The sequence below is a fragment of the Balaenoptera physalus genome, assembly GCF_965194825.1.
Source record: "Balaenoptera physalus genome assembly, chromosome: 17".
In the NCBI taxonomy this organism is placed as follows: domain Eukaryota; kingdom Metazoa; phylum Chordata; class Mammalia; order Artiodactyla; family Balaenopteridae; genus Balaenoptera; species Balaenoptera physalus.
Window position 1 is genome coordinate 41682974 of NC_138895.1, and position 24969 is coordinate 41707942.

Here is a 24969-nt window from a genome sequence, read left to right on the forward strand (position 1 = left end):
ACTTCCAAGTCAGATTTTAGACTGAAGACCTAATGTAAATGGATAGGCACATATTAAAAATATTTGAAACATGGTTTGATAAGGTTTAACCCTTCTTAGAGAATGCATGGACACCACATGAACAAGTATTGCTCTTTCCCTCCTCTCAGAGTCCCACAATGCAAAGTACACCCAGAACTGGTTTCAGAAACCCACAAAACAGATAGTGAAGAAAAATAATAGTGGACTCAATAGATTACAACATGTCAAGTTAAAAAAAAAAAAAACTGATTAAGTGGAAAGTACATAGTGAAGTTTTGAATCTGCTTCCAATTGCTTACCACTTATGGTAGGATTTCCTTTGTGCATAGCTATTCAAGTTGACTTTCCAACAAAGGTGGTATATTCAGAAAAATCTGCTCTCACTTCACAGCAGTCAAACAAAGGGTTGAGTAGATAATAGCACAGAAGGAATTTGGATTGCACAAGACTTCACTGTCAATTTTTCTTTATGAACTATCAAGATTTAACTTAAATACACATAAATAGGGAAATGCAGAGATTCTATCCCTCAACATAAAAAGTCATCCTTGTGCTATCCAAAATGGCAACTCTTTGTACCTATTATTGGAATAAATTGAACTGACAGCTTAAAATTGGGGAAGAAAAATAGTCAGAAGAAAGATGTAGCAATTCCTTCTCCAGGTAGGTGGCACCCAGCACATTTTAACATCTTATGACTATCCCATGACTATTATCCTGGTAGAAAATCTTCTTAGAGGCGATGCTCTAAATCTGGTAAGACTATACAGATGAGTATATATATATATATATATATACACACACACACACACACACACACACACACACATACATATACATATATATAAACCTTAACCTTTAGGCTGAATGGATCTACCTGATTTGTATACTGGACATGCAAGAGATCTTTCTCTGGTTCTTAATCTACGCTGCTATACTACCAGATTTTGAAACTCCTTGTCACACTTACAAAAAGAGTTATTTCTTAGAAAATTTAAAAAACAACCACAAAACTCGAACAAGAGCCAAGGGACCAGAGTCACCAAGTTGCACAAAACTACAGACAGAGCTGTGTCAAATCAAAATCCAAATAGAAATCTTCTGTGGGAAAAAACCCTTTCCTCCTTGATTGGGGTTCTCAGCCCTATACTCGTCTGACTGTCTGCAGAAACAGCATTTTCCAGTTTCTCAACTCAGACAAACTATTTTAACAGTTGGAGTTATAGTAGCTCAAAGCCACATTATGTGTTTGCAGTGTCATTTTTAACTCTTGAAACAGGTTTGTGCTTTATCTCCTGAGTTGGTTTCTTTTTAAAAATAAGGTTTTGGCTCAACTTTTATAGTGCTGGTGTTCTACCAAGATTCTCCCAGATCTGAACTTCTTTAAGCCCAATAAGTCTATGAGTCATCAGAAACTTAAATCTACTTCAAAATGTAGAACAATATCCCTTAATGAAAATCAGATAGTATACATGGAAAGGAAAAATAGAAATTTAGCAACTTTGTCATTTAACTTAATTTAGTTCTGGTCATTGAATATTAATTAGCACAAAAGATCAACTTTAAAAACTGGTTGTAACCATAAAATTTCTGAGTGCCTCAGCAAGTGAACGAGATTTGCTGTGATACTTTTAAAAAGAATTCAGGAGATATGTGTCAATTATACCCCAATTAAAAAAAAAAATTAGAAGAGAAGGCTGAAGTAAAACACCAGACTTTGTTTTCATGAAGGAAAAATTGCATGCAATCTGAGACCTCAGGCTTCCAGCCTGAAACCATTATAGCCCCTGAAAAATGGGGTTTATAACAGAAGCATCATCAGACTCTCATTACAGTAGCACTAGCAAATGCTACTAAAATAAAAACTATTTCATGTTCTAATCAGGCCTGGTTTAAGAATATTCATCAGGATTTTTAAATTTTGTGTGTGGGGGTTTGTTTTGTTGTTGTTAGCAGTAAAGTCCCTTCTTGTCATTCTTCACGTCACTTCATTAACAACTGCACACAGCTGCCAGAACACTAAATTCGTGTTTTTAAACAATTCTTACCAGCTTTCTTCCAGATCTCCTCTGGCACATATCCAGAAGCAGGCCTGTGAAGGAATTCCCGATGTGCATCTATGAAAAGGATAAAAATCGGTGGAGAGAGGAGGAAAGCACCATAAGCACTGTTATGTCATTACACAGGGTAGAAGCAAGCAATGCCCACTATCTTGGCTTCTCTACAAAAACATAGTTTTAAAAGGCTGGGCATTTCACTTCTAAAAAATAAACAAAAATAGCAAGACCAGTCATCAGAGCGCAAGGAAAACAGGTCATTGGTCTAAATGCCTTGTATGCTCAAAGCCAAAACAACTCTAAATATTTCATTATACAATATGATATTTGGGAGCACTGTTCCCAACACTCCTTAAGTATGGGAATTTCTATGGGTATATTTTATTTTATTAAAGAAAATAAACTGTATTTGGTAATTTTCTTTTTTTTTCAAAGTCAAATTGGTAGTTAAAGAGTCAAATGTTAGGGTAACATAATTTTCACACAGCTCTGATTCTACCACCTTTCAATAAATATTGAGCCTGACGCCCTGGCTAACCAGCTCTAACACTTAATTAAATTTAAAAAATCTTGATGAGCATTAAAAATTCTCACAAAAATTAGATCATATGGATTTGACATGGATGGAAGCAAGAAAGAATCATTAGAATGGATTCACAGATAGCCAGTTGACCAAATATAACTAGTACATGACATGCTTTCCGGAAAAAAAAAAAAAATGAAGTTCCACTTTAAGTGAAATGCTGTGCTTTTTATGCTGGCCAAATTTTAAAAGTTTGAGAAAACGGATCATAATAAAGCTGATGTAGGAATGCTCACCTCCAAAATAACATGTTCATGAAAATGACATGAAACCTTTTATATATGTTTTTATATATGCTTGAAAGTAAAGTGTACAGTCTTTCAGAGATAAAATATGCACTAAACTTCTTCCATACTGGATTTTCAAATGAAAGTCTATGTATTTAGAAGTTTGAGGGGAAGAAAAAAAAATCATTTTAACTTTTATAAATATAGCAATCTTTCAACCCATGATAAATTTCAAATAATTGAAGTTTTCTCTACATGTATAAGAAATGTTAAGTAGCAGACTTTTTAAAGAATACTTTATCTAATGTATGGTGAAGATCAAAAGAAATTCAGTCCAGTTTTCTATATTTTATGGAGCTACAGAATGAGAAAAGCACAATCAATTTAGCTAAGTATATATCATTTTATATTTGAATGCCTTAGACACATTTGAATATTTTGAATCCTTCGAGGGTACATAGATTATCAGTTGGCCAGAACATAAAATTTCCACAACTACTCTGAATTAGCAAAACCTTATTATAGCTTAGTGAAGGGGATATGGAAACTCTCTGTACTATCTTTGCAATGTTTCCTTAAGTCTAAAATTATTCCAAATATAACAAGTTTATTTTTAAAAGTTTACATTATAATTTTATGACTACTTGATAATCAAATTGACTGGAAATACCCATGCATTCTCATGTACACATTCATTTCTATACAGTAAATAATGAAAAGCAAAATGTCTTTATTTAAGTAATTTTCATTTTCTAAAGAGCTTGATAAAACCGTTTGATGCATATACGACTTCAAAGAAATATCACGTGGCTAATTAGATTTGTCAAGATTACCTTTCACATCATTATAAAGAAAGTGCAGTCAAATTCAAGTTCACATTTAGCCACATGACACAGTGAAACAGATTTACTTAAGACAACTTTTAGACATTTATTTTTAGGAGAAAAGACTTTGGCTTAAGAATAATTTACTGGATAAGAATAGATTTGTAAAGTCTGAAGACAAACAGAAAAAAAAATGTTTTCTCCACAGTAGCAAAAAAAAAATTTTTTTTTCCATTTATTGGGTTAAGGAAATTTTTATAACTTTATAAAAATTATTTTTTAATGGCCTATTATTATTATAGGGAACAGGAAAAGTGATGTTAAGTTATCCAAATACTAATTACCAGCCCTAGGCAGCACAGGCAGAAGAGTTAGTTCTAAAGCCCAGAGAAGGTGAATCTTGGCTTTGCCACCTGCTCTCCCTGTGACACTGGGCAAGTTAGTTTCTCCATGTCTCAGTCATCACATCTGTAAAGTGGGGACAATACTACCACATTTGAGATTGCTGCTGTGAGGACTCAGTGAGGTACTTCCTACTACATGCTTGGCATGGCACATCCTAAACTCTGATTAGATGTTGTGCTACTCCCATCATTATTATTTAGCAGGTTGCCCAGTAAGAATGGATATACAGTCATCCTTTGGTATCTGAAGGGGACCAAGATCCGAGGATGTTCAAGTCCCTTCTATAAAATGGCATAGTGAATAGCGCTGCTCTGAACATAGAGGTGTATGTATCTTTTTGAATTGCAGTTTTATCCAGATACATACCCAGGAGTGAAACAGAAACAGACTCACAGACATAGAGAATAGACTTGTGGTGGCCAAGGGGGAGGTTGGGTGGGGGAGGGATGGATTGGGAGCTTGGGGTTAGCAGATGCAGACTATTATATATAGAATGGATAAACAACAAGGTCCTACTGTATAGCACAGGGAACTATATTCAATAACCTGTGATAAACCATAATGGAAAAGAATTTTAAAAAGAATGTATATATAACTGAATCACTCTGCTGTACCACAGAAATTAACAACACTGTAAATCAACTACACTTTAATTAAAAAAAAAAAGCACTGTATTTGCTTTGGATGCTAATTTGTTTGCTACACACATCCTTTCCTATACTTTAAATCATCTCTAGATTACTTATAATTTATAACACAATGTAAATGCTATGTAAATAGCTGCCAGCACGTGGCAAATTCAAGTTTTGCTTTTTGGAACTTTCTGGAATTTTTTTCCCCAAATACTTTTGATGTGTGGTAGGTTGAATCCATGGGTGTGGAACCTGCGGATACGGAGGGCTGACTGTATACTTATTTCCTTATTTAAAAAAACTAAGGTGAAAAGAGCACCATAAACTTTCTTTTTTCACCCAGCACTGACATCCAAAGGGCACAAAACTTTAGACAAAACAAAACCATTGAAGAGGTTTGGATTAAGTAATATACACCAGTAAATTTTTACTCCCTCAGTACATGTCACTTGGGGAGAGAAGTTATGTCTATAGTTAGCAATTCACTGTCTGAATCCTTGATGGGAAGTCCTCAAACTTCTTAGACGATACTTTTTATAAATTTTATTCAAACCTCATGAATAACCCCCAAATTTGCTCAAAGATAGATAATGTACTGGAGTCAACTGTGCACCCACCTTCCCGTGTGCTATACAGTCGGTACAGATCGTGAGGATCCATATGCCACACGGGAAAGTTGTGCTGTATTTCACCTTCTTGGCTACATTTCCCTAGAATTCTCAATGACACATTGTCATATTTGCATAGAGTCAAACTCCACCTGACCTAGAACCCTGATAGAAATACCAACTCCAATCCAGCAAAAGTTTTTTAATCCTATCCTGCTTTATAAAAGAAAGTTTTTTTTTCTCAAAATAGCTGCAGAATATAAAGGCAAATAAATTTTTTATATAATACACACCTATTTACATATATATATACATATTTTACAATATCCCCTCCAGTTCTAAGTTACTGTGTCCTAGCTAAGCATCCGTGTACCAACAGAAAGGATGAAGTGATGACAGTAGAGGTCTGCTCAGAAACTATTTTGATGCACTGACAAATAGTACTTTAATAGCTACAGAAACTGAATGACTAATTTAATATTTTCTCTTCTGATTAAATAGCAGCAATAACAGAGTCCACATATGCAAAATTGAGTTTAAAAAACCAAAACAAATCCTGAAATTGATCAATATTACAAGAGACAACTTCTCTCTTAAGACTTTCTTATTTTAGATTATTGGTGAATCTAGACAAACTTATGCAAAACATTCTAAGGCTCAGATTCTGAAGAAGCTAATTTTTAACCATTAAATCTTGACCACCTATAAAATATCAGTTGCTGTAAAATAGATGGTTGTTCTAAAATGTAGTGGTGAAACAAAAACAGAAGAGTCTGTACGAGATGGTTTAAAATGTGAAATGTATACATATGTAACTATTGAAAGATGGAAAAATTATAGAAAAGACCTTATAAAGTAAGTTTAGCTTACTTTGGGATGCAAACTGCTTGGGGATGAAAGAAGAGGAGGAGGGGAGCCCCCAGAAGATATATCTATGAAATGAGGAGACCAAGTCGAAGTGGGGGAAATGTTTTAAGAAATGTGAAAAGACAGAACAAGCAATCTATGATGTACGGAAGAGATGGAAGATGCACTACACTTACGACAGATGGAGACCATTGGATACTAGATACAGCAAGGGCCGCCATCAATATACATGAAGGGATGAGCTGATGGCCTTTGGAGAACCAATGTGACCTCATATGACCCAGGACAGCAATGCTCAAAGCTTGGCAGCACCTATGTTATGGCCTTCATCCTGTAGTGGGCAGAATGAGGCTGTGATCATGATAATATCTATTACAAAAACCATCAAAAGAAAGGAAGGGTTAAATGAGTTCATCTTTAGAAATGTTACTTATTTTTGTTTTAAAGGATAATAAATCCAGAAATCTCAACTTTATGTTCAGAAGCCCAACCCAACCTAGAAGCCAAGAACTACATTAGGATTTTCATCTTTAACAATAAAAATACCTAATGCTGTAGGAGGCAACCATCTATTCTTGTTTTTCAAAGATGGACATATTTAACTAGTAGTCACGTCTTTTTTAACCCAATATACTAAATACAGTAGACTCTTTAAAATACAGTAGGCACTTTACATTAGGAGCTCAGATGCATTGTCTTGAAATGAATTCCATGATGTAATTTAAAAGGAATCAATACAAGTACATAAAATCTAAACTTTTATATGCAGATATACACTGAATAACTTGTTTGTGGTTTTTATAATCTGATAGTATAGAAGTAGAAAAATATATTCCTTTGGATGGGAGTAAACTATTTTTCTACAGCTCTGTATTATGAATTAGGGTCCCAAAGGTACAATAGATTTACTGTATTTAAGACGGAATTCCCCTTTTCTTGTTTCTGTGCCTATTAAATAAATTAGCCACCTAAACATTACTGCTTGGAAATACTTTCGGAATGAAAAAATACCTAAGAATCTACTATAATTTCATAAACTTGTGTGCCAAGCAATAACACTAATGTTATGTACTGCTCGCTACTCTCTAAACTGTGAGATTCCACGTTAGAAATCATAATAATAGCTATTAGTTATATCACATCTACTATGTGTCAGGCACTGTTCCATATGCTGTATAACTATTAACTCATTTAATGCAGAAACACCTATGAAATATGTATTGTTACCATCCCCACTTAACAGATGAAGAAACTGAGGCAGAGAGTTACTTGCCAAAGGTCACAAAACTAGTAAGAAGAACCAGGGATTCAGATCCAGACATCTGCTCAAACCCTGTGCCTTTAACTTTCATGCTAGATTTCCTGAGCACTGAGACAGTAATGAGAAACTCTATAATTCAATCATGTGACAGTGATAAAACTTGTCAGCCAAAGGAATTTTAAAATATTAATTTCTCTACCAATTACTTGAGGCAGGAGGTAGTATTAAATCAACAAACTTACGAATCTCTAAGCCTTCTGTGAAGATCAAGTTGATGTATCATTTCATTTAAAACAAAAACCTCTTTCTGAGGTTTAAAAAACTAGTTTTTAAATTGTTTTAAAAAAATTAAAAATTGTTTAAAAAAATAGTTTTCTAATTTTCTTAAGACTTGGATATTTGGAGTTTTTTCCTGGAAAGCAAGTGAGTTATAATAATAATACAAATAATTAAAATCTATTATTTCAAGGAAAAGTGTATTATTTCAAAAGTCCTTCAAGATAACAACCTGTTTTTTACTTAAAGAGTAGAAATAACATTATGGACTTAGTGTGTACTCAACTTTAAAACTGTTTAAGAGGCTACTCATTTAAAATAGTCTTTACTTAATATCTGGGGGGAACTCCCAAAATTCAATTAGTAATAGATTAATCATGTTATCTTACCAATCCCTCAAACTGACTTAGTACTATGGATGTATTTCAAAAGCAAGAATGGGAATGAGTTGAACAAACACAACACAACAGTCATGGAAGTTACATTTTTCTCTGTACAGTCAAATACAATTTAAAATGCTAAAAATGAGTGTATGACTAAATGTTGTCATTGTTTCTAAGATAGGAATGTGACTAGGGCAATATTTTGAACTAAAGATATCTTCTATAACATTATTCTGAAGGTCTCATTTGAGACCAGACAGCAGCTTCAAAATTAAGAGAATCTAGCTAAAAGAAACACATGCAGAATAATCATAGGATATGGAGCTCTTAGGCATATCCATATGCCTATATCCATAAATCCATATCCATAAATTTATCAGTCAATATCCTTAATCCTTTAATTACACACACTAATACATTCGACTCCAAAGCCTAAGAGAAAACCTCAGAAAGCACTTAACGTAAATGATTGTGCCCCATGATTACAAACTACCTGCCTTATTTATAGCCATAGCCCAGCTCACAAGATGGATGGAACTCGAAGACTTCAGGAATCTACTAGCAAAAGACACCAGTGAAATATAACTGTTGGATGCTAAAACTTGCATACTGTATGGCTCTTGACAGGTTCTCCCTATGGCTGTGGTAAGTTTCTTTAAAACGCAATCTAGGGTTCTGTGTCCCTAAAGAATAGGACTGTTTTGGGCTTCCCTGGTGGCGCAGTGGTTGAGAATCGGCCTGCTAATGCAGGGGACACGGGTTCGAGCCCTGGTCTGGGAAGATCCCACATGCCACAGAGCAACTAGGCCCGTGAACCACAGCTGCTGAGCCTGCGTGTCTGGAGCCTGTGCTCCGCAAGAGAGGTCACGATAGTGAGAGGCCTGCGCATCGCAATGAAGAGTGGCCCCCACTCGCCGCAACTAGAGAAAGCCCTCGCACAGAAACGAAGACCCAACACAGCTAAAAATAAATAAATAAATAAATAAATTTAAAAAAAAAAAAAAAAGAATAGGACTGTTTTAACAGAGTCCCAACAAAGAAATGAACTACTTGTAGTCTTTGAAAAATACAATCTATAAAAGCTTAAAACCAAAGCGATCTCTCTTTTACCAAAAATATGAATTCATTAAGCATCATTAAAAGTAATGTAATTTGTGTACTCTTAAGGAGTTTTTAAAACCAAGTTTATTCTTTTGATTACATAACAAGGAAACTAAACCTAGCTTCCCGGAGAACGATGAACACTTGCATCACTAGAATGCGTGACTATAGGCGATTATATGATAACGGTCCTATGTTCAGTGTGCTGAATATAACTCACATAGGTCTGAAATCCTATCCATTTCTGAAATTTTTCTTTTACAATGGACAGCAGATAATATTAATCCTGTCAGTGCAGGGGACTGAACTGAGTGGCCTGCTGGTACGACCACTAGCTGTCTCCTTGCCTATCTCTTCCACTAGCTCAAAAGTTCCTCAAAGGAAGGAATTAAAAACATTTTTCCTTTATTACAGTGCCTAGCGTGATGCCTGGCACACAGAAAGCCAGGTTCAACAAATAAGCACTGACTCGATGAATTTGTTCAATAGAGCCAGCTAAAATGGATATTTTTACTCCCAAAGTTTTGTTTAATTTAAGGCTCTCAATTTTTGCCTAGATTGGATGATTACAAATATTCTCTTTATTATTATTATTAGCTAATTTTGGTTCACAATACAGAAGTAAAAAGCAAGATGCTTATTCTATTCTAAACAGTTTGGTTTAATTTGGTTCAAATTAATCTTAAACCTATTTTCATTGCTTGCCTTAACATAAGCTAACAAATAACACTTTTTTCTTTAAAATATCCTTTAGAATAATGTCTGTTGGGTAAATTATGTGACCTGGAATCTTCCTTTATTTAATACTTATTATGGCAATAGACATTCAGCATTCAGGGGTTAGCAGGAATCGACAAACCTAAGTGCAAAGGAAACTTTATTGACTAGGAATCATTTTAATAAAAAAGATAATGTGATCAATAGCCAGATAATATACTTTAAGTTTTAAATATTTGATAATCAGCCATGGATGATAATGAGGCCAAAGTCACGAGCTTAATCTGCACACAGGTAATTAGTTTTGTTTTTACAGCATGGACTGTACCCTAACCTAAGCTAGGTAGCAGGTGTGGGGCTAAACACATAAGAAAAATGAGATGAGAGAACAGGGGTCAACACAAATCCATCTCCATTAAGTTGGCTCAGACTGTATACACAAGTAGTGGCCAGCAACGTAAATGACAGTAGCTTATTATTAATTTAGGAAAAAGTCCACAGGCCACTCAAAAATTCTTTCAGGTTCAAATTTTCTTTCCATATACTTGTAAAGAAACCCCAACAATTCTATTTATAACCTATAACCCCAACAATTTATATTGTTTATATTTATAACCCCAACAATTCCCAAATCTCAATACTAAATACGGCTACATGTATGCATTCAATTTCTAAAGTGTTGCTATATTAATAGTCCTGTAAGTTACTAGAATTAATAAAATCACGGTTAAGCAATCTAAGTTCAGGTCATGGAAGAGCTACATCTCTATCACTAATTTTCAAGTGGCAGTGGGCAAACTATAGAGCCCTTAGGTCTCTTCCTGGAAGGGTTTTGAGATAAAGTACTCTCAAACACTAGGGTGCAGCAGAATTCCCCGGAGAGCTTGCTAGAAGCTCCAAGCCCACTCCCAGAGATTTTGTCTTTGCAGGTTGGAGACAGGGTCCAAAGAGCTGTTTTATGAAGGAGCACGCATTTTAGTGATTCATGTGAAATTCTGGTCCAGCTTTGAAGCTTTGTCATAAGCCCAAAACATTAACCTAGAAAAGGAGTTTAATTTTTGTAACTGCCTCTTTCTATGCCAATCTGCCTAACAGACAAGACATATTTGAGGATATAAAGTGTTTATTGTTCTACAATTCCCTGTATAGCCTTTATTTTTGAAGACGAGTTAAAAATAAACTCAGCATTAATAGCATAAGAAGTATCTGTTCAATATGTCCATCTGAAGAAAAGATACCTAACGCCACTGGGTCTGGATTGACAGGACTCTGCTGCCTGGAGTGGCTGCTGCTACCGCTGCCGCCCTTTTTTAAGTCCTCAGCATCGCTGTACCGCCGGATCCAGTAATTCAATTCCTCCCGGTCTGCTTCCTGACATCGCCTTAGTACAGTGAGAGATCGCCTTGTTTTTTCTACCATGTCCATTATGCAGTTTAACAGCTATGGGAGAAATGGGCAGGGGGAGAAAGGAAGGATATATCAATCACCACAACTCAAAGACTTTGGTGGGTAGTGAAACAAACTATTTTAGGACAATGAAGAATGCTATTTTATTCTGAAGGCTTCCGTCTAATATTTTCAAAGGTTAGATTTGAAACAGAGATCCAATAGATGAGTTAACTCAATAGGAATGAGAATAAAATGTGGGAGGCATGACAGGGAGATTTCAGCTGAAGTAAACCCATCTTTCCAAATACTAATCCCATTACTGGATAAACTCAATAACTCTCTACAAATAAAACAGCAGCCCACTGATCTGGCTTTAGGGAATCCTTTCCATGATCTAAACACTTCTCTTATATAAGTGGCCTTGATATCAATTTAGAAATCAAATCCTATATTCTACTTTAAACATTCTCATTTATTACTTTTTCAAGGATGGCAGAAAATACCTTCAAAGCATCCCCACACTTTTATCATGTCACCTCACTCCAGTTGTTTTCAAAACATTTTTTGAAATGATTACCAACATCTTACATGGTCAAGATGTTTCCATTCCTCTGCCCATTCTCTGTCTGTCAGTCTGTGATCAATCATTTCTTCTTGACGTGTGCCATGCAACCCTATAAATATAAAGAAGGTTGAATCACCCTAAAACATTAAGGACATAATCCATATGCGCATAGGCACTTAGCAAAGACTATGTGGGCAAACTAAACGATGTGAAAATATATTTGATTTTTGAACGGAGGCATGAGTCATATTCAGATTCAGAATTACCTCATGGGTCTCTCATAGAATGATAAAATGTTAGAAAACTAGAAGGAATTTTAGACGTCATCTGGTCAGAACCATTTCTTTTACACATGAGGAGATACCAAGCCCTGAGCCAGTTATCCATATAATGTTCCCTAAGTGAAAATATAAATATATCCTGAATCTTAATAAATACCAGAAACCACAAGTATACATTAAGTGGTTTCAAAGTGTGGCTTTCCTGCATTAAAAACGAAGACAGCATAAATGGTTTTACATGAATAGGGATATGCTTTTCTAAAACAAGCATGGTAAAACTATTCCACATTTCAGCATAGTATAAATGAACACAATCTTATTACATACACCTTCGTGATAAAATTAGGCCATGAAGAGAGGGCTTGCATAACATAAAAGCAAAATATACTCATTCAATTTATCAAAAAGTAAAAAATAAAAATAAATTGGATATCCTCTATGAAAACAAAATCAACATACCAGATATAATTTTGGACAAATACCCCATAAATCCAAGCTAAAAACTAAAAATCCTAATTTGTAGTCCACAGCATAAATATTAATGCTCTTTAGCATCACAGTTAAGATGTTACCATGAAAAGGTAATAAGGAAACACTTACCAAATGAGAACAATAGTAACGAACATGAGCAATTAGCAAGGATGCTTATCAAAATAAAAAAATAAATGTGTCTTCCTAAAGGGACAGGGTGAAAGGGTCTAATCAGAGATACCTAGAAACGTGTGGCTCTTCTGACAAATTGTGTAAACACCTCATGTTCTACTATCAAGGAAAGGCACCAGGCTATGGCAAGATTTTCCATTTTAAACAATTAAAACTATTTATTTTGGTTGCCAGTTCTCACTGTTACTCTGAATAGCAAATTAAGTTTCACATGGTTTAGGCTTCTAGACACCTAGGCTCTTTTTCTGAGGGAGTTATGTAGGAGTTAAATGACAATAAAAGTTATGAGACACTGTATTCCACTTTTTGTGAAATCTGAGTGGTTAGAAATCCCCTTTTAGCTGATTTAGCGAAATAAAGATAATGAGTCATATGACTTTTTTCAGCCAACCATGAAATACAATTTAATTTATAGCTGATGGAAGTGACACATACATGTCAGCTTTCTCAGACTAAATTAAAAGCTAAATATAAAACACTGCACCATTCCTCTCCAATTAGAATATATTCTGAAATACATTTTTAAAGCTAAAATTGTCAATGCCACCTATTGGTAAAAAAGTAAAATTGCAAATAAGCTTTAATAATTTGCATAATAGAAAAGACACTGGAGAAGAGTAATATTTAGTTATTTCTCTGTTGTGACAATTTCAAGTTGAAATGTTTGCAAATATGTAATTTTTGTTGACTTATTTTTTGCCTGTGTTTTAGGGAAAAAGCACTACCATTGAAATGAGTCATCACAGAAAACAACTGGAGAGTGATAAAGATACAAATGCAGTGTTAAGATTCATGATGGAGGCTTCTTACTATATTGACCTATATAAAGACCAAGAACTTCAGAGGTCTTAAAAGTTTCAAAAATTCAGCAGATTAAATCAATAGTGACATGAGCTCTACCACCGGGAATAATATTAATATTAATATTATTAATAGCAATAGGATGTCTGTGGCTAATGGGATAACAGCATTTGTGGAACAGTGCTAAGCATCATCTCATTTAACAACAACAGAAAAATAATAAGTACATTAGAAACATGTTTGAGCCCAAGTACTTGGTGAAAAAATACAGGTCTCATATGTTTGCTGCTTTTGAACTCTGAAGGTCATTTGTTGGATACAGCCAAATCTTTAAAAAGAAAAAGTAAAACAACTCAAATTTTTACATTTATTAAGTTTTCTATTTCAGATACTTAAATATTCATCACCACACAATTTTTATTTATATCCATAATACCAGAGGGATGTACTAGGGGAAAACAGTTCAGACTCATTAAAACACATTTTCATTTGTGGGCAATCTGACACTAATGTTGAGTCTTACCCAATTCCTAACTAGGCTGAAACTCTAAGTTTATTTATAAACTAATGCTGCCTGTAAAGTTATTTCATTAAAAGATTCTAGTGAGTACACGTCTCTGCAAATATGTCTCTACATATAATAGACATTTATAAATCATACCAGACTAAGTATACATTTATGACAATTTTTATATTCTCAAAATGGCAGCCTGATGTAACACCATGATTTGTTACTCATACGTCAAGGTTTTACTTTACTTTAACACATACTAAACTATGCCAGACTTCAGGGACGGTTAAGTAGTTGCGTATATTTATAAAGATTAGCACTATTAGTTTTATAAGCTAATATAATTGAAAAGTAAGGAACATGGTCTGATAAAAAAATAATCACATAAAACCAGTGGGTACAGATATAACCCATAAAGGAATATTTTATATTACTAGATGAAAACATAATCATTGAATATAAGCATAATTAGTTCCTTGTTGATTACTCTGTAGTGTACTGGAACTAATATTTCATAAAATAGAATCTGCTGCCTAAGAAATAGGCCATTTCCTAGCACTTACAAAGTGGGGTATCTTGAATTGGTCTTACAATGACCTGGTGACTCCACTTCTGTTTGAAAACAAGCAATCATGGTTTGAGGGCATTAGTCATAAATAAATGGCAAGGCTTTTGCTTTGAAGGGAGCTGTTATTGCATTTGATTTCAGGGTCAAAATATCAATCCAGACTGAGAAATAACATAACCATTTTTGAGAGCTCTTCGAAATGGTACCTGAGAGAACAGTAGACAGACTGGTTATTAAGAAAGCACAAATTATATGCTTAGCCATTTGACACACTATATAAATGTAGAAATGATGTTGTGGGGAAGTGAAACTACTGTTTTACTATCTCACATCCAGGGCCTCCATCGCCCCTCCCCTCACCCTGACTCTCCCTTTCTGCTTTCTAAACATTTGGAGGGTTGTGTTTTCAAGCAAAAGACCCTACATATGGAAGCCCCTATGTCCTACTAACCCAGTTAGAAGTCTAACATAAACCTCTGCTCACCACACGTTCTCTGCCTGTGGCTAAAAAAACCGTTGTCCTACTACTCAGGCAGGGAACTGGCCGTGCTTCCCAAGTTCTGCGCCCTCAGCTCTGTGTTCTGCTTTTCTCCTTGGACTTCGTCCTGTGCTGCTTCCAGTATCTTGCCCACCAAACCGTCCCATGTCAGGGAAGTTTGTCAGCAACTAGCTAAGAGGTAAAGGCAGTCCTGCTGCTGGACAGCATGGATTCAGGGGACAGAAAAAGACAAGAGAGAGGGCTGACTACTGCTCTCAGTTTATCACTAGGTTGACTCGCCAAAAATCAAGAATTCAAGAAGCCCCAGGAACAGGAACAGTGCTCTAATGCTATCACCTCAAACACTGATCATGTATCAAAACTTACCTATTTGTCTTCCTTCTTATTTTTCATGGTGAGCACCTGTTCTTTAGAAGACAATGTCTCCTACATGCTTCACTTCCAACAGTTTTATGCAAAGAAGGAATGAACACAGGTAAACAGAACATGTATTTACCCAAACTCATTCCTTCTTTGGTATTCTGATCTTTGACACTAAATTGTCAACACTAAATTGAATCACTGGCACTTCTAAGTTGGAAAACAAAAAAAAGTACTAAATCATTCCTCAAAGAACATCTGTTGACTTAAACCACCGACATAATACCATATTGTATTTTTCAAATACAGACTATCACAGAGACTGTAAAACTCAAAATGAACTTTGAGACTCTCTCAAATAAAAGATACAATGAAAGAAACTGATTTTTTAAAAATACCTGTGGCAGAGTAACTACATACGAAATCCCTCATATTAAAAAAAAAAATTAAACACTTGTTTTGCGTATGTTAATACAGTTGAGGAGGTTGTATTTAGATGCCCCCCCGCAAAATAATACCCTGCTGTCACAAAGAACGTAAGTAGTTAAGAGAGAGAAAGCACAGCTGTTAAAGGACACAGTAATACCAACAAAGTTTTCTCATAAAGGAGACACTATGGAAAGAAAGGGAATTTTTACCCCATCACAGATATCAAGCCTCAAGTTTAGCTGAGAAGTAATGATGCAAGTCTTGAAGCATACAGTCCCATAAGAAGTGAAGAGATCCTTCAGTCTTACCCATAGGTCTGTTTCTGTCCCTGAGGTCCCTGTGGCTGGGGTGTCGATAGGAGTCCCTGTAGTGGTGGGCAATGGCCATATCATCCAAACGGTAATGCTGAGGTGGAGGAGGGGTGGGGTGAGGCAGGCCATTGGGCTGGTAGGATAAGCCATTATTTGGACTGTACCGCTGGCCTGGGCTAATAGTGCATGGTCGCTTGCTTGGATGTTCTGAGTGCAAAGGCTCTCTGTCAAAGCCATTTTCTTTGGTTCTGAGGGAGGAAGAAAAAGAGTTTGTTTCATAATGTACTCAGAAACCAGCATAGTTCGGACACTCACATTTGAACTTGTAATATAAACAGAATATTCTTTTACTGGCCAGAAACTTTCTAAACTCAGCTTCCTAGACCTGTGGGAATTCACTAAAACCCATGCTGAGGCCTAAATGATCACATGACTGCACAGGAGAAAATGTTCCACTTCTCATCAAATTAGCAAACATCTTTCAGTTGAAGCTCATGTGGTTCGGTCACAAATAAGAGAAAGCAAGATCTCCACTCTGCACATAACATTTTCATTCAAAAGTGAACACCTGATTTCTAACAAATTACCCTTGGATCAACTGTATTTGGTGAAGATTCATCAAGGTACAACAGCATCACTCTTTTGGTGAATTCTTCAGGTATACCTATTGCACTGATCCAAGCTGTGTCTGACTTCCATGTCAGAGGACATCTATGAGCTGTGTTGTTCAATACAGTAGCCACATGTGGCTGCTTAAATTAAAAGTGAATTAACAGGGCTTCCCTGGTGGCGCAGTGGTTAAGAATCCGCCTGCCAATGCAGGGGACACGGGTTCGAGCCCTGGTCCAGGAAGATCCCACATGCCGCAGAGCAACTAAGCCTGTGCGCCACAGCTACTGAGCCTGTGCTCTAGAGCCCACGAGCCACAACTACTGAGCCCGCGTGCCACAACTACTGAAGCCCGCGCGCCTAGAGCCTGTGCTCTACAACAAGAGAAGCCACCGCAATGAGAAGCCCGTGCACTGCAACGAAGAGTAGCCCCTGCTCGCCTCAACTAGAGAAAGCCCGCACACAGCAACGAAGACCCAATGCAGCCAAAAATTAAATAAATGAATAAATAAATACATTTATTAAAAAAAAGTGAATTAACATTAAATAAAGTTTAAAATCCAGTTCTTCAGTAGCAATAGCCACACTGCAAGTGTAATTGCCACCTGTGGCTAGTGGCTACGGTACTGGACAGCACAGATACAGATCATTTCCATGATGTCAGAAAGTTCTATTAGAAAGCACTGATCAAACTGAATTAACTGAATTAATGCAATAAAACAATGTATGTCTGGGACTGACATTACCTTGGGCTACCAAGATAATCAATCAGCAGTCATACAGAGCTAGCTGGGATTAGAAGAAATATCGGGGCAAACCCCTTTCTTTTAAAGTTGAGGAAACACATGCCCGGAGAGCACAAGTGACCTGTGTGAAGTCATGAGATCTTAGGGCAGGGAAGGCACACCCTGACTGCATTTCATCATGTGATACACAAAACTGTACTTGTCTTTCAGAAGGAACACATTCTATAAATGAGACCTGATAACTGCTCCTAGATTCTCAAACAGAAGTAGGGTTAAAGAAGTATTTTCTGACTGAATGTATCTCTAAGAGATGAACTCAATATAGTCTGTAAGATAGGAATGCATCACCTCCACTTTGACTGCAAGCACAGCTCCCAAACTAATTTTTTACGTAGTAGCTGGCTCTCCTCACAAGACCAGCTCTCTATCCTTAGACCAGTGGCAGCATCTATTTTCCCTGGGAAATTTCCCCATAAGAATTCTACCAAATCACAGTAGCTACAGATTTCTGCGTGCCCTGTTTTTTTTTTTTTTTTTTTTTTGGCCTTGCCGTGCGGCTTGTGGGATCTTAGTTCCCCGACCAGGGACTGAACACAGGCCATGGCAATGCCTACCCACTGGACTGCCAGGGAATTTCCATCTGCACACCTTTTTTTGATTTTAGGTTGGTTAGGTTTAGATACTTTAGACACTTTTTCCACTTTCCTAGTGCCCAGGGATAGTCTTTGTCTGATAAAACTGGAGGGATTTGAATGGAAACTGACTTGACAACAGAGATCATTAGGGGCTAGAGGATTCTACAATGAATTGCCCTTTATGTCCCTTTAGGGTAGAGCCCCAGTGACAATTTGCACACATCAGATTATAAAGGACAGAGGAGTTAGAGATAGAAGGTACAGGCACACTAAGAACTGAGGGAAACTGCAGAGTTCAATGGGAAATGAATACATGCCCAATACATGCTGGCGAAAGATGTTCTGGAGCCAGGAGACTGTCCAACACTGGAAATGTCAGCAGGGCATGGTCCCCATGGGAGTGTCAAACAGAAGTCTCAATGCTGCTCCTGTCAAAGTGTCTACAGTAAAATATTCTGACTCCATACAACAGTAAAATATTCTGACTCCATACATATTGATCATTGACCAGACTAAAATGTCTCAAACATTACAATGCACTGCTTCAAAATAATTTTTAAAAGTGAATGGAAACATTCTAGATAGATATATCTTCTAAGAGGATATTTATGTGATTCTAATCTGTATTTCCATATCCTACACATTTCTGAATAATACACTTCAACATTCAATGCATAAACATTTCCAGCATAAATCAGTTGGAAAATACTGAAGACTATTAGTAGCTATGAATATAATGTCAACACAGCACCTACCTTACTGGCAGTGTGGTGTAGTGGAAAGAGCACTGGACTGGGAATCAAGAGACCTGAGATTTAGTCCTGGCTCTTCCACGACTAGCTGTGTGACCTTGGACAAGTCACTTAACCTCTCTGGACCTCAGTTTGCTCATCTGTAAAATGAAAGGGTTGGACTAGATCAGTGGTTTTCAAACTGTGCCACTTGAGGTGCTTAGGGATTCTGCGGGCAATAAAGAGCTTTTACCCCAAACAATCAAGATTTAAAGGGCCAGAGGAACCCACTTATCATTCTTATCTATTTTAAAAGTTGAGGTTCCACCTAAGGTTTCATTTTTGAAGGAAAAAGCTGCTAAAATCAAGTTTGAAAACCACTGGACTAGGATAATTTCTGAGGTCCCTTCTACTTTGAAAACTCTGCAATTCAGTTATTCTATATTTATTTCTAAATGTCATTTGTACAGCACAGGGAATATAGCCAATATTTTATAATAATTATAAGTGGAGTATAACCTTTAAAAATTATAAATCACTATGTTGTACACCTGAAAATTCCATAATATTGTACATCAACTACGCCTCAATTTAAATAAGTAAGTAAATAAATAAATAAATAAAAGGTCATGGTTATGTAGATCGAAACACACAAATCTAATGGTCCACTGGCCAAATTTTGTCTAAGTCAACCACCTGAACCAACAGAGAACTTCTCTGTTCTTTGCTTTGAACAACGTACTATTTACAGCTGATTTTTTGTGCAAAAATAGAAAATATTCTCTAAATACCTTATAGCAGCCTAAATATATAAACATCAAAACATTTCTAAATATCAAAACATCTTTGATCCAATTGTGTCAAACCAACTCAACTTACTGGTTTTGTGTCTCCTTGTTCAAAGATAACAAGAACATTCAACACTGGAAGAATTCTTCCTATTTTCAAAGTAGTTAGATACGTTATTTATCTTTGCTGTCAGATCAACCCTCTGATCAGTGCTATTACTTCAATGAGCCTGTACTGAAGCTTTTTTCCCTCCTAAAGCAAGGACAGTAATGTCCTAAGAAGCAGGGCTAGCTCCTGAGTCTGTCCTGTCATTTCTATCACGTCCTTGCAGTGACAGTCCCTATTCTGGGTCTTAGCACTCTTGCAGCTATTGAAACAATAAAGCTCATCACCTCACAGAGGCAGGTATATTTTAGCAGCAAAGCATTCAAACAGCCCACAGAAATAGTTATGAGACATCTCCCTGTGCTTCCTCCAATGACTCATGTCTACCTATAAAGCCAACCCTATTCAAAGGATGTACTCCAGAAAGCTAACCAAAACAACTTAATTGCTATTTGTTTGTCTGCTTCTTAGAAATGCCTAAAACTATCTAAAACCTCATTTGCCTGGGGGCAAATTCCAAATTTGAATGTTTCTTACCTTCTCAAAATGTATTAGGCAAAACTAACAAATACTTTTCATTGTCCCATACCAGCATACTCTCAAAATAACTCAAATTCTAGTGGGAAGTCTGTCATGTCTCATGGGTTTCTAGAAGGCATTTTTTGGTTTGTTTTTTATATTCTATCTCCCTTCCAGGAGAAATTTTCCTGAATATAACCTAACTACTTCAACAATTAGATCCCAATCACTTCTCTCTCAGGGTCTGATGTCCTAAGAGTAGAAGACTGCTCAGGACTCAGCTGTGTGACCCTGAGATAACCTGGCTTCAGTTTCTTGCCCAGTAAAATGAAACTAATAGGAAACAATACATGTTTAAAAAAAAAAAAACACTTAAGAGACAACCTAATTTACAGCTTACCCCACTTCAGGCTGTTCTCTCTCAGCTCCTCAAAACAGAGGCTGTAAACTGACTTATTTGAGAAAGAAAACAAACTTTTTAAAAAACTTTCCTTTATATAAAATATTTTAAATGTCATAATAGGCTAGTATGCACTGACAATTCCTTAGTAACACGAAAATAGGGAAGAATGAAGAAAGAAATTATTAAGATCGTGGCAATAACTAGAATAAAAGGACCAATCAATTTCTTACATGACAGGAACAGACATAAGTTTTTTTCTAGATTAAAATGTTTTTTAAGTGGGGAAAATAGCACTAAAAGATTGTTCTAGGGAAAGGCAAATTGGTACAGCATAATAAACCTGAGAATGGCAAGGAAGAAACTTAAAAATTCTGATATTAGTCCTGTTACAAATAAATACATGCCTTAGGTTGACTTCTCCAACTGACCACACGTATTTCAAACGGCACATGTCTAAACTGACCTTGTCTTTCTCTGGTACTTCCTGCAGCAGTCAATTATGCCACCTTCTACTTAGCCACCAAAATAGAAACTTGAAAGTCACTCTATAACTTTCTTCTCCAAAAAAAAGTCCTGCTGCTGGTCTCATAAGCTTCTCTGGCATAGGTCCTTCTGCCCTACCCCAGGACACATTATCTTGGCCTTATCATGCCCTCGTCTTACTCTGCAGGCATCTCAGCCAGAACCAGGGCTGAGATACTGGCTGAGTCTTTAAAAAAAAAAAACAATTCTTTACTTTTGTATTTTAGAAAGAAGCATACATCTAAATCTCAGGAGGTGACAGTTCTGTTAAAGTAAAGCCCAAAGGCATTAATAACTTAATCTTAAACAAAGCTTCCTTCCTTTTTCTAACACATGCAGTTTGTTAAGGCTTCCACAGAAAGACTAGACACTGAATTAAAGGGCGGGGGAGTGGTCATTTAGGGCGTCATATTTTCAAAACACAACTCAGTCAAAGGTCTCTTCAGGAATTTTTAGGAAATAGGTGAGTTTAGATAAGAGTTTTATGTAACACCCTATATTGGTATTGAATAATATATCTGAAACAAAATACATCATAAATTCCCCTGCTTCCTTAAAAAGAAAATCAAACCTGATTCTTCATGGACAACCTGCGGGGATTTCTATGTTTGCAGAAATATCACCCTGCAGGAAGTGGGATGTTTAGATGGTGAAAAACAAAGCACTGAGTGACACAGGACCAACACTACTGGGCCACATGGAAGGAAGTGCCTTCCATCTCTCTATTGCTGAACCACAACCTAGGAGATAACTTCCTGAGCAGCAGACTAACACCTTCTGGAGTAAATAAGATAGATGCAGGTAGATGTTGGCCCCTCCAGACAAAAACAAGATACCTGGACCCTTCAGGATTACAATTTGTGGGTTCCCAGAGCCTTCCCTCCTCCAAGGAGAAGGTGGAAACCTTGAGGCACATGTCCCTGGAGCTCTCCATCTGCTGAACAGTCAGACTGCCTGGGAGCGACTGTCCCCTTGTCTTCATTAATTTCTGACCACTGCTGAAGTATTCAGTTGCTACTGCTCCTGCTGTCTGGAACCACGTTTTTGTTTTTTCTTTTAATACATCTTTATTGGAGTATAATTGCTTTACAATGTTGTGTTAGTTTCTGCTGTACAACAAAGTGAATCAGCTATATGCATACATATATCCCCATATCCCCTCCCTCTTGAGCCTCCCTCCCACCGTTCTTAGCCCACCCCTCTAGGTCTTCACAAAGCACCGAGCTCATCTCCCTGTGCTATGCAGCAGCTTCCCACTAGCTATCTACCTTACATTTGGTAGTGTACGTATGTCAATGTTACTCTCTTACTACATACCAGCCTCTTCTTCCCCTCGTTCTCAAGTCCATCCTCTACATCTGCGTATTTATTCCTGCCCTGCCACTAAGTTCATCAGTACCATTTTTCTAGATTCCATATATATGCGTTAGCATACGGTATTTGTTTTTCTCTTTCTGACTTACTTCACTCTGTATGACAGACTCTAGGTCCATCCACCTCACTACAAATAACTCAATTTTGTTCCTCTTTATGTCTGAGTAATATTCCAGTATATATGTGCCACATCTTCTTCATCCATTCACCTGTTGATGGACATTTAGGTTGCTTCCATGTCCTCGTTATCGTAAATAGTGCTGCAATGAACATTGCGGTACATGTATCTTTTTGAATTATGGTTTTCTCAGGGTATATGCCCAGTAGTGGGACTGCTGGGTCATATGGTAATTCTATTCCTGGTTTTTTAAGGAACCTCCATACTGCTCTCCATAGTGGCTGTATCAATTTACATTCCCACCAACAGTGCAGGAGGGTTCCCTTTTCTCCACACCCTCTCCAGCATTTATTGTTTGTAGGTTTTTTGATGATGGCCATTCTGACTGGTGTGAGGTGATACCTCACTGTGGTTTTGATTTGCATTTCTCTAATGATTAGTGATGTTGAGCATATTTTCATGTGTTTGTTGGCCATCTGTATGTCTTCTTTGGAGAAATGTCTATTTAGGCTTTGGGCCCATTTTTGGTTTTTGTTTGTTTTTTACTTTTTTATTTTTATTTATTTTTTATCATCTTTATTGGAGTATAATTGCTTTACAATGGTGTGTTAGTTTCTGCTTTATAACAAAGTGAATCAGCTTTATGTATACATATATCCCCATATCGCCTCCCTCTTGCGTCTCCCTCCCAACCTCCCTATCCCACCCCTCTAGGTGGTCACAAAGCACCGAGCTGATCCCTCTATGCTATGTGGATGCTTCCCACTATCTATTTTACATTTGGTAATATATATAAGTCCATGCCACGCTCTCACTTCGCCCCAGCTTACCCTTCCCCCTCTGTGTCCTCAAGTCCATTCTCTACATCTGCGTCTTTATTCCTGTCCTGCCCCTAGGTTCTTCATAACCATTTTTTTTTTTTTTAGATTCCATATGTATGTGTTAGCATACAGTATTTGTTTTCCTCTGTCTGACATACTTCACTCTGTATGACAGACTCTAGGTCCATCCACCTCACTACAAATAACTCAATTTCGTTTCTTTTTGTGGCTGAGTAATATTCTACTGTATATATGTGCCACATCTTCTTTATCCATTCATCTGATGATGGACACTTAGGTTGCTTCCATGTCCTGGCTATTGTAAATAGAGCTGCAATGAACATTGTGGTACATGACTCTTTTTGAATTATGGTTTTCTCAGGGTATATGCCCAGTAGTGGGATTGCTGGGTCATACGGTAGTTCTATTTTTGGGCCCATTTTTGGACTGTTTGTTTTTTGGATATTGAGCTCATGGGCTGCTTGTAAATTTTGGAGATTAATCCTTTGTCAGTTGCTTCATTTGCAAATATCTTCTCGTATTCTGAGAGTTGTCTTTTCATTTTGTTTATGGTTCCCTTTGCTGTGCAAAAGCTTTTAAGTTTCATTACGTCCCGTTTGTTTATTTTTGTTTTTATTTCCACTCTAGGAGGTGGGTCAAAAAGGATTTTGCTATGATTTATGTCATAGAGTGTTCTGCCTATGTTTTCCTCTAAGAGTTTTAGTGTCTGGCCTTACATTTAGGTCTTTAATTCATTTTGAGTTTATTTTTGTGTATGGTGTTAGGAAGCGTTCTAATTTCATTCTTTTACATGTAGCTGTCCAGTTTCCCCAGCACCACTTATTGAAGAGGCTGTCTTTTCTCCATTGTATATTCTTGCCTCCTATGTCAAAGATTAGGTGACCACATGTGTGTGGGTTTATCTCTGGGCTTTCTAGCCTGTGGAACTACGCTTTCTTATTCTAATCTGTCATCTACACATTTCAACTGGAGCCCTCTAATTTTTTCTTGTTAGTGAATCAATCATGGCACTTTGTTCCTGGCTGTTTTCATGGCTGTAGGTGTTTCAGAGACACATCTTTTAAAATGATAGAAAGAAAGTAAACAAGAAAGCAAAAAAACTCTTAGGGGAGAGGGCCATTTGCTATACTGCTAAAAACGACTGTATTAAAGTTTAATTTTGATTATTTATTTGTTCAACTAGTGTTTTGTTGTTGTTGTTTTGTGTTTGTGGTGTTTTGCTTTGTTTTGTTTTAGA

The 24969-nt window shown here is 36.6% G+C and overlaps 1 protein-coding gene across 7 annotated transcripts in view; it reads right to left on the reverse strand.

Annotated features, from left to right (window-relative positions):
* RUNX1T1 (RUNX1 partner transcriptional co-repressor 1) overlaps window positions 1-24969 on the reverse strand; it is a 137045-nt gene that overhangs the window by 15492 nt on the left and 96584 nt on the right. For all 7 annotated transcript variants that reach the window (XM_082434182.1, XM_082434179.1, XM_082434185.1 and 4 more), the window contains 4 exons: window positions 16337-16587; window positions 11940-12025; window positions 11201-11402; window positions 2070-2138 (listed from right to left, as the gene is read on the reverse strand). In XM_082434182.1, coding sequence (XP_082290308.1) covers window positions 2070-2138; window positions 11201-11402; window positions 11940-12025; window positions 16337-16587 — 608 coding nt within the window. The remainder of the gene's footprint in view (window positions 1-2069; window positions 2139-11200; window positions 11403-11939; window positions 12026-16336; window positions 16588-24969) is intronic.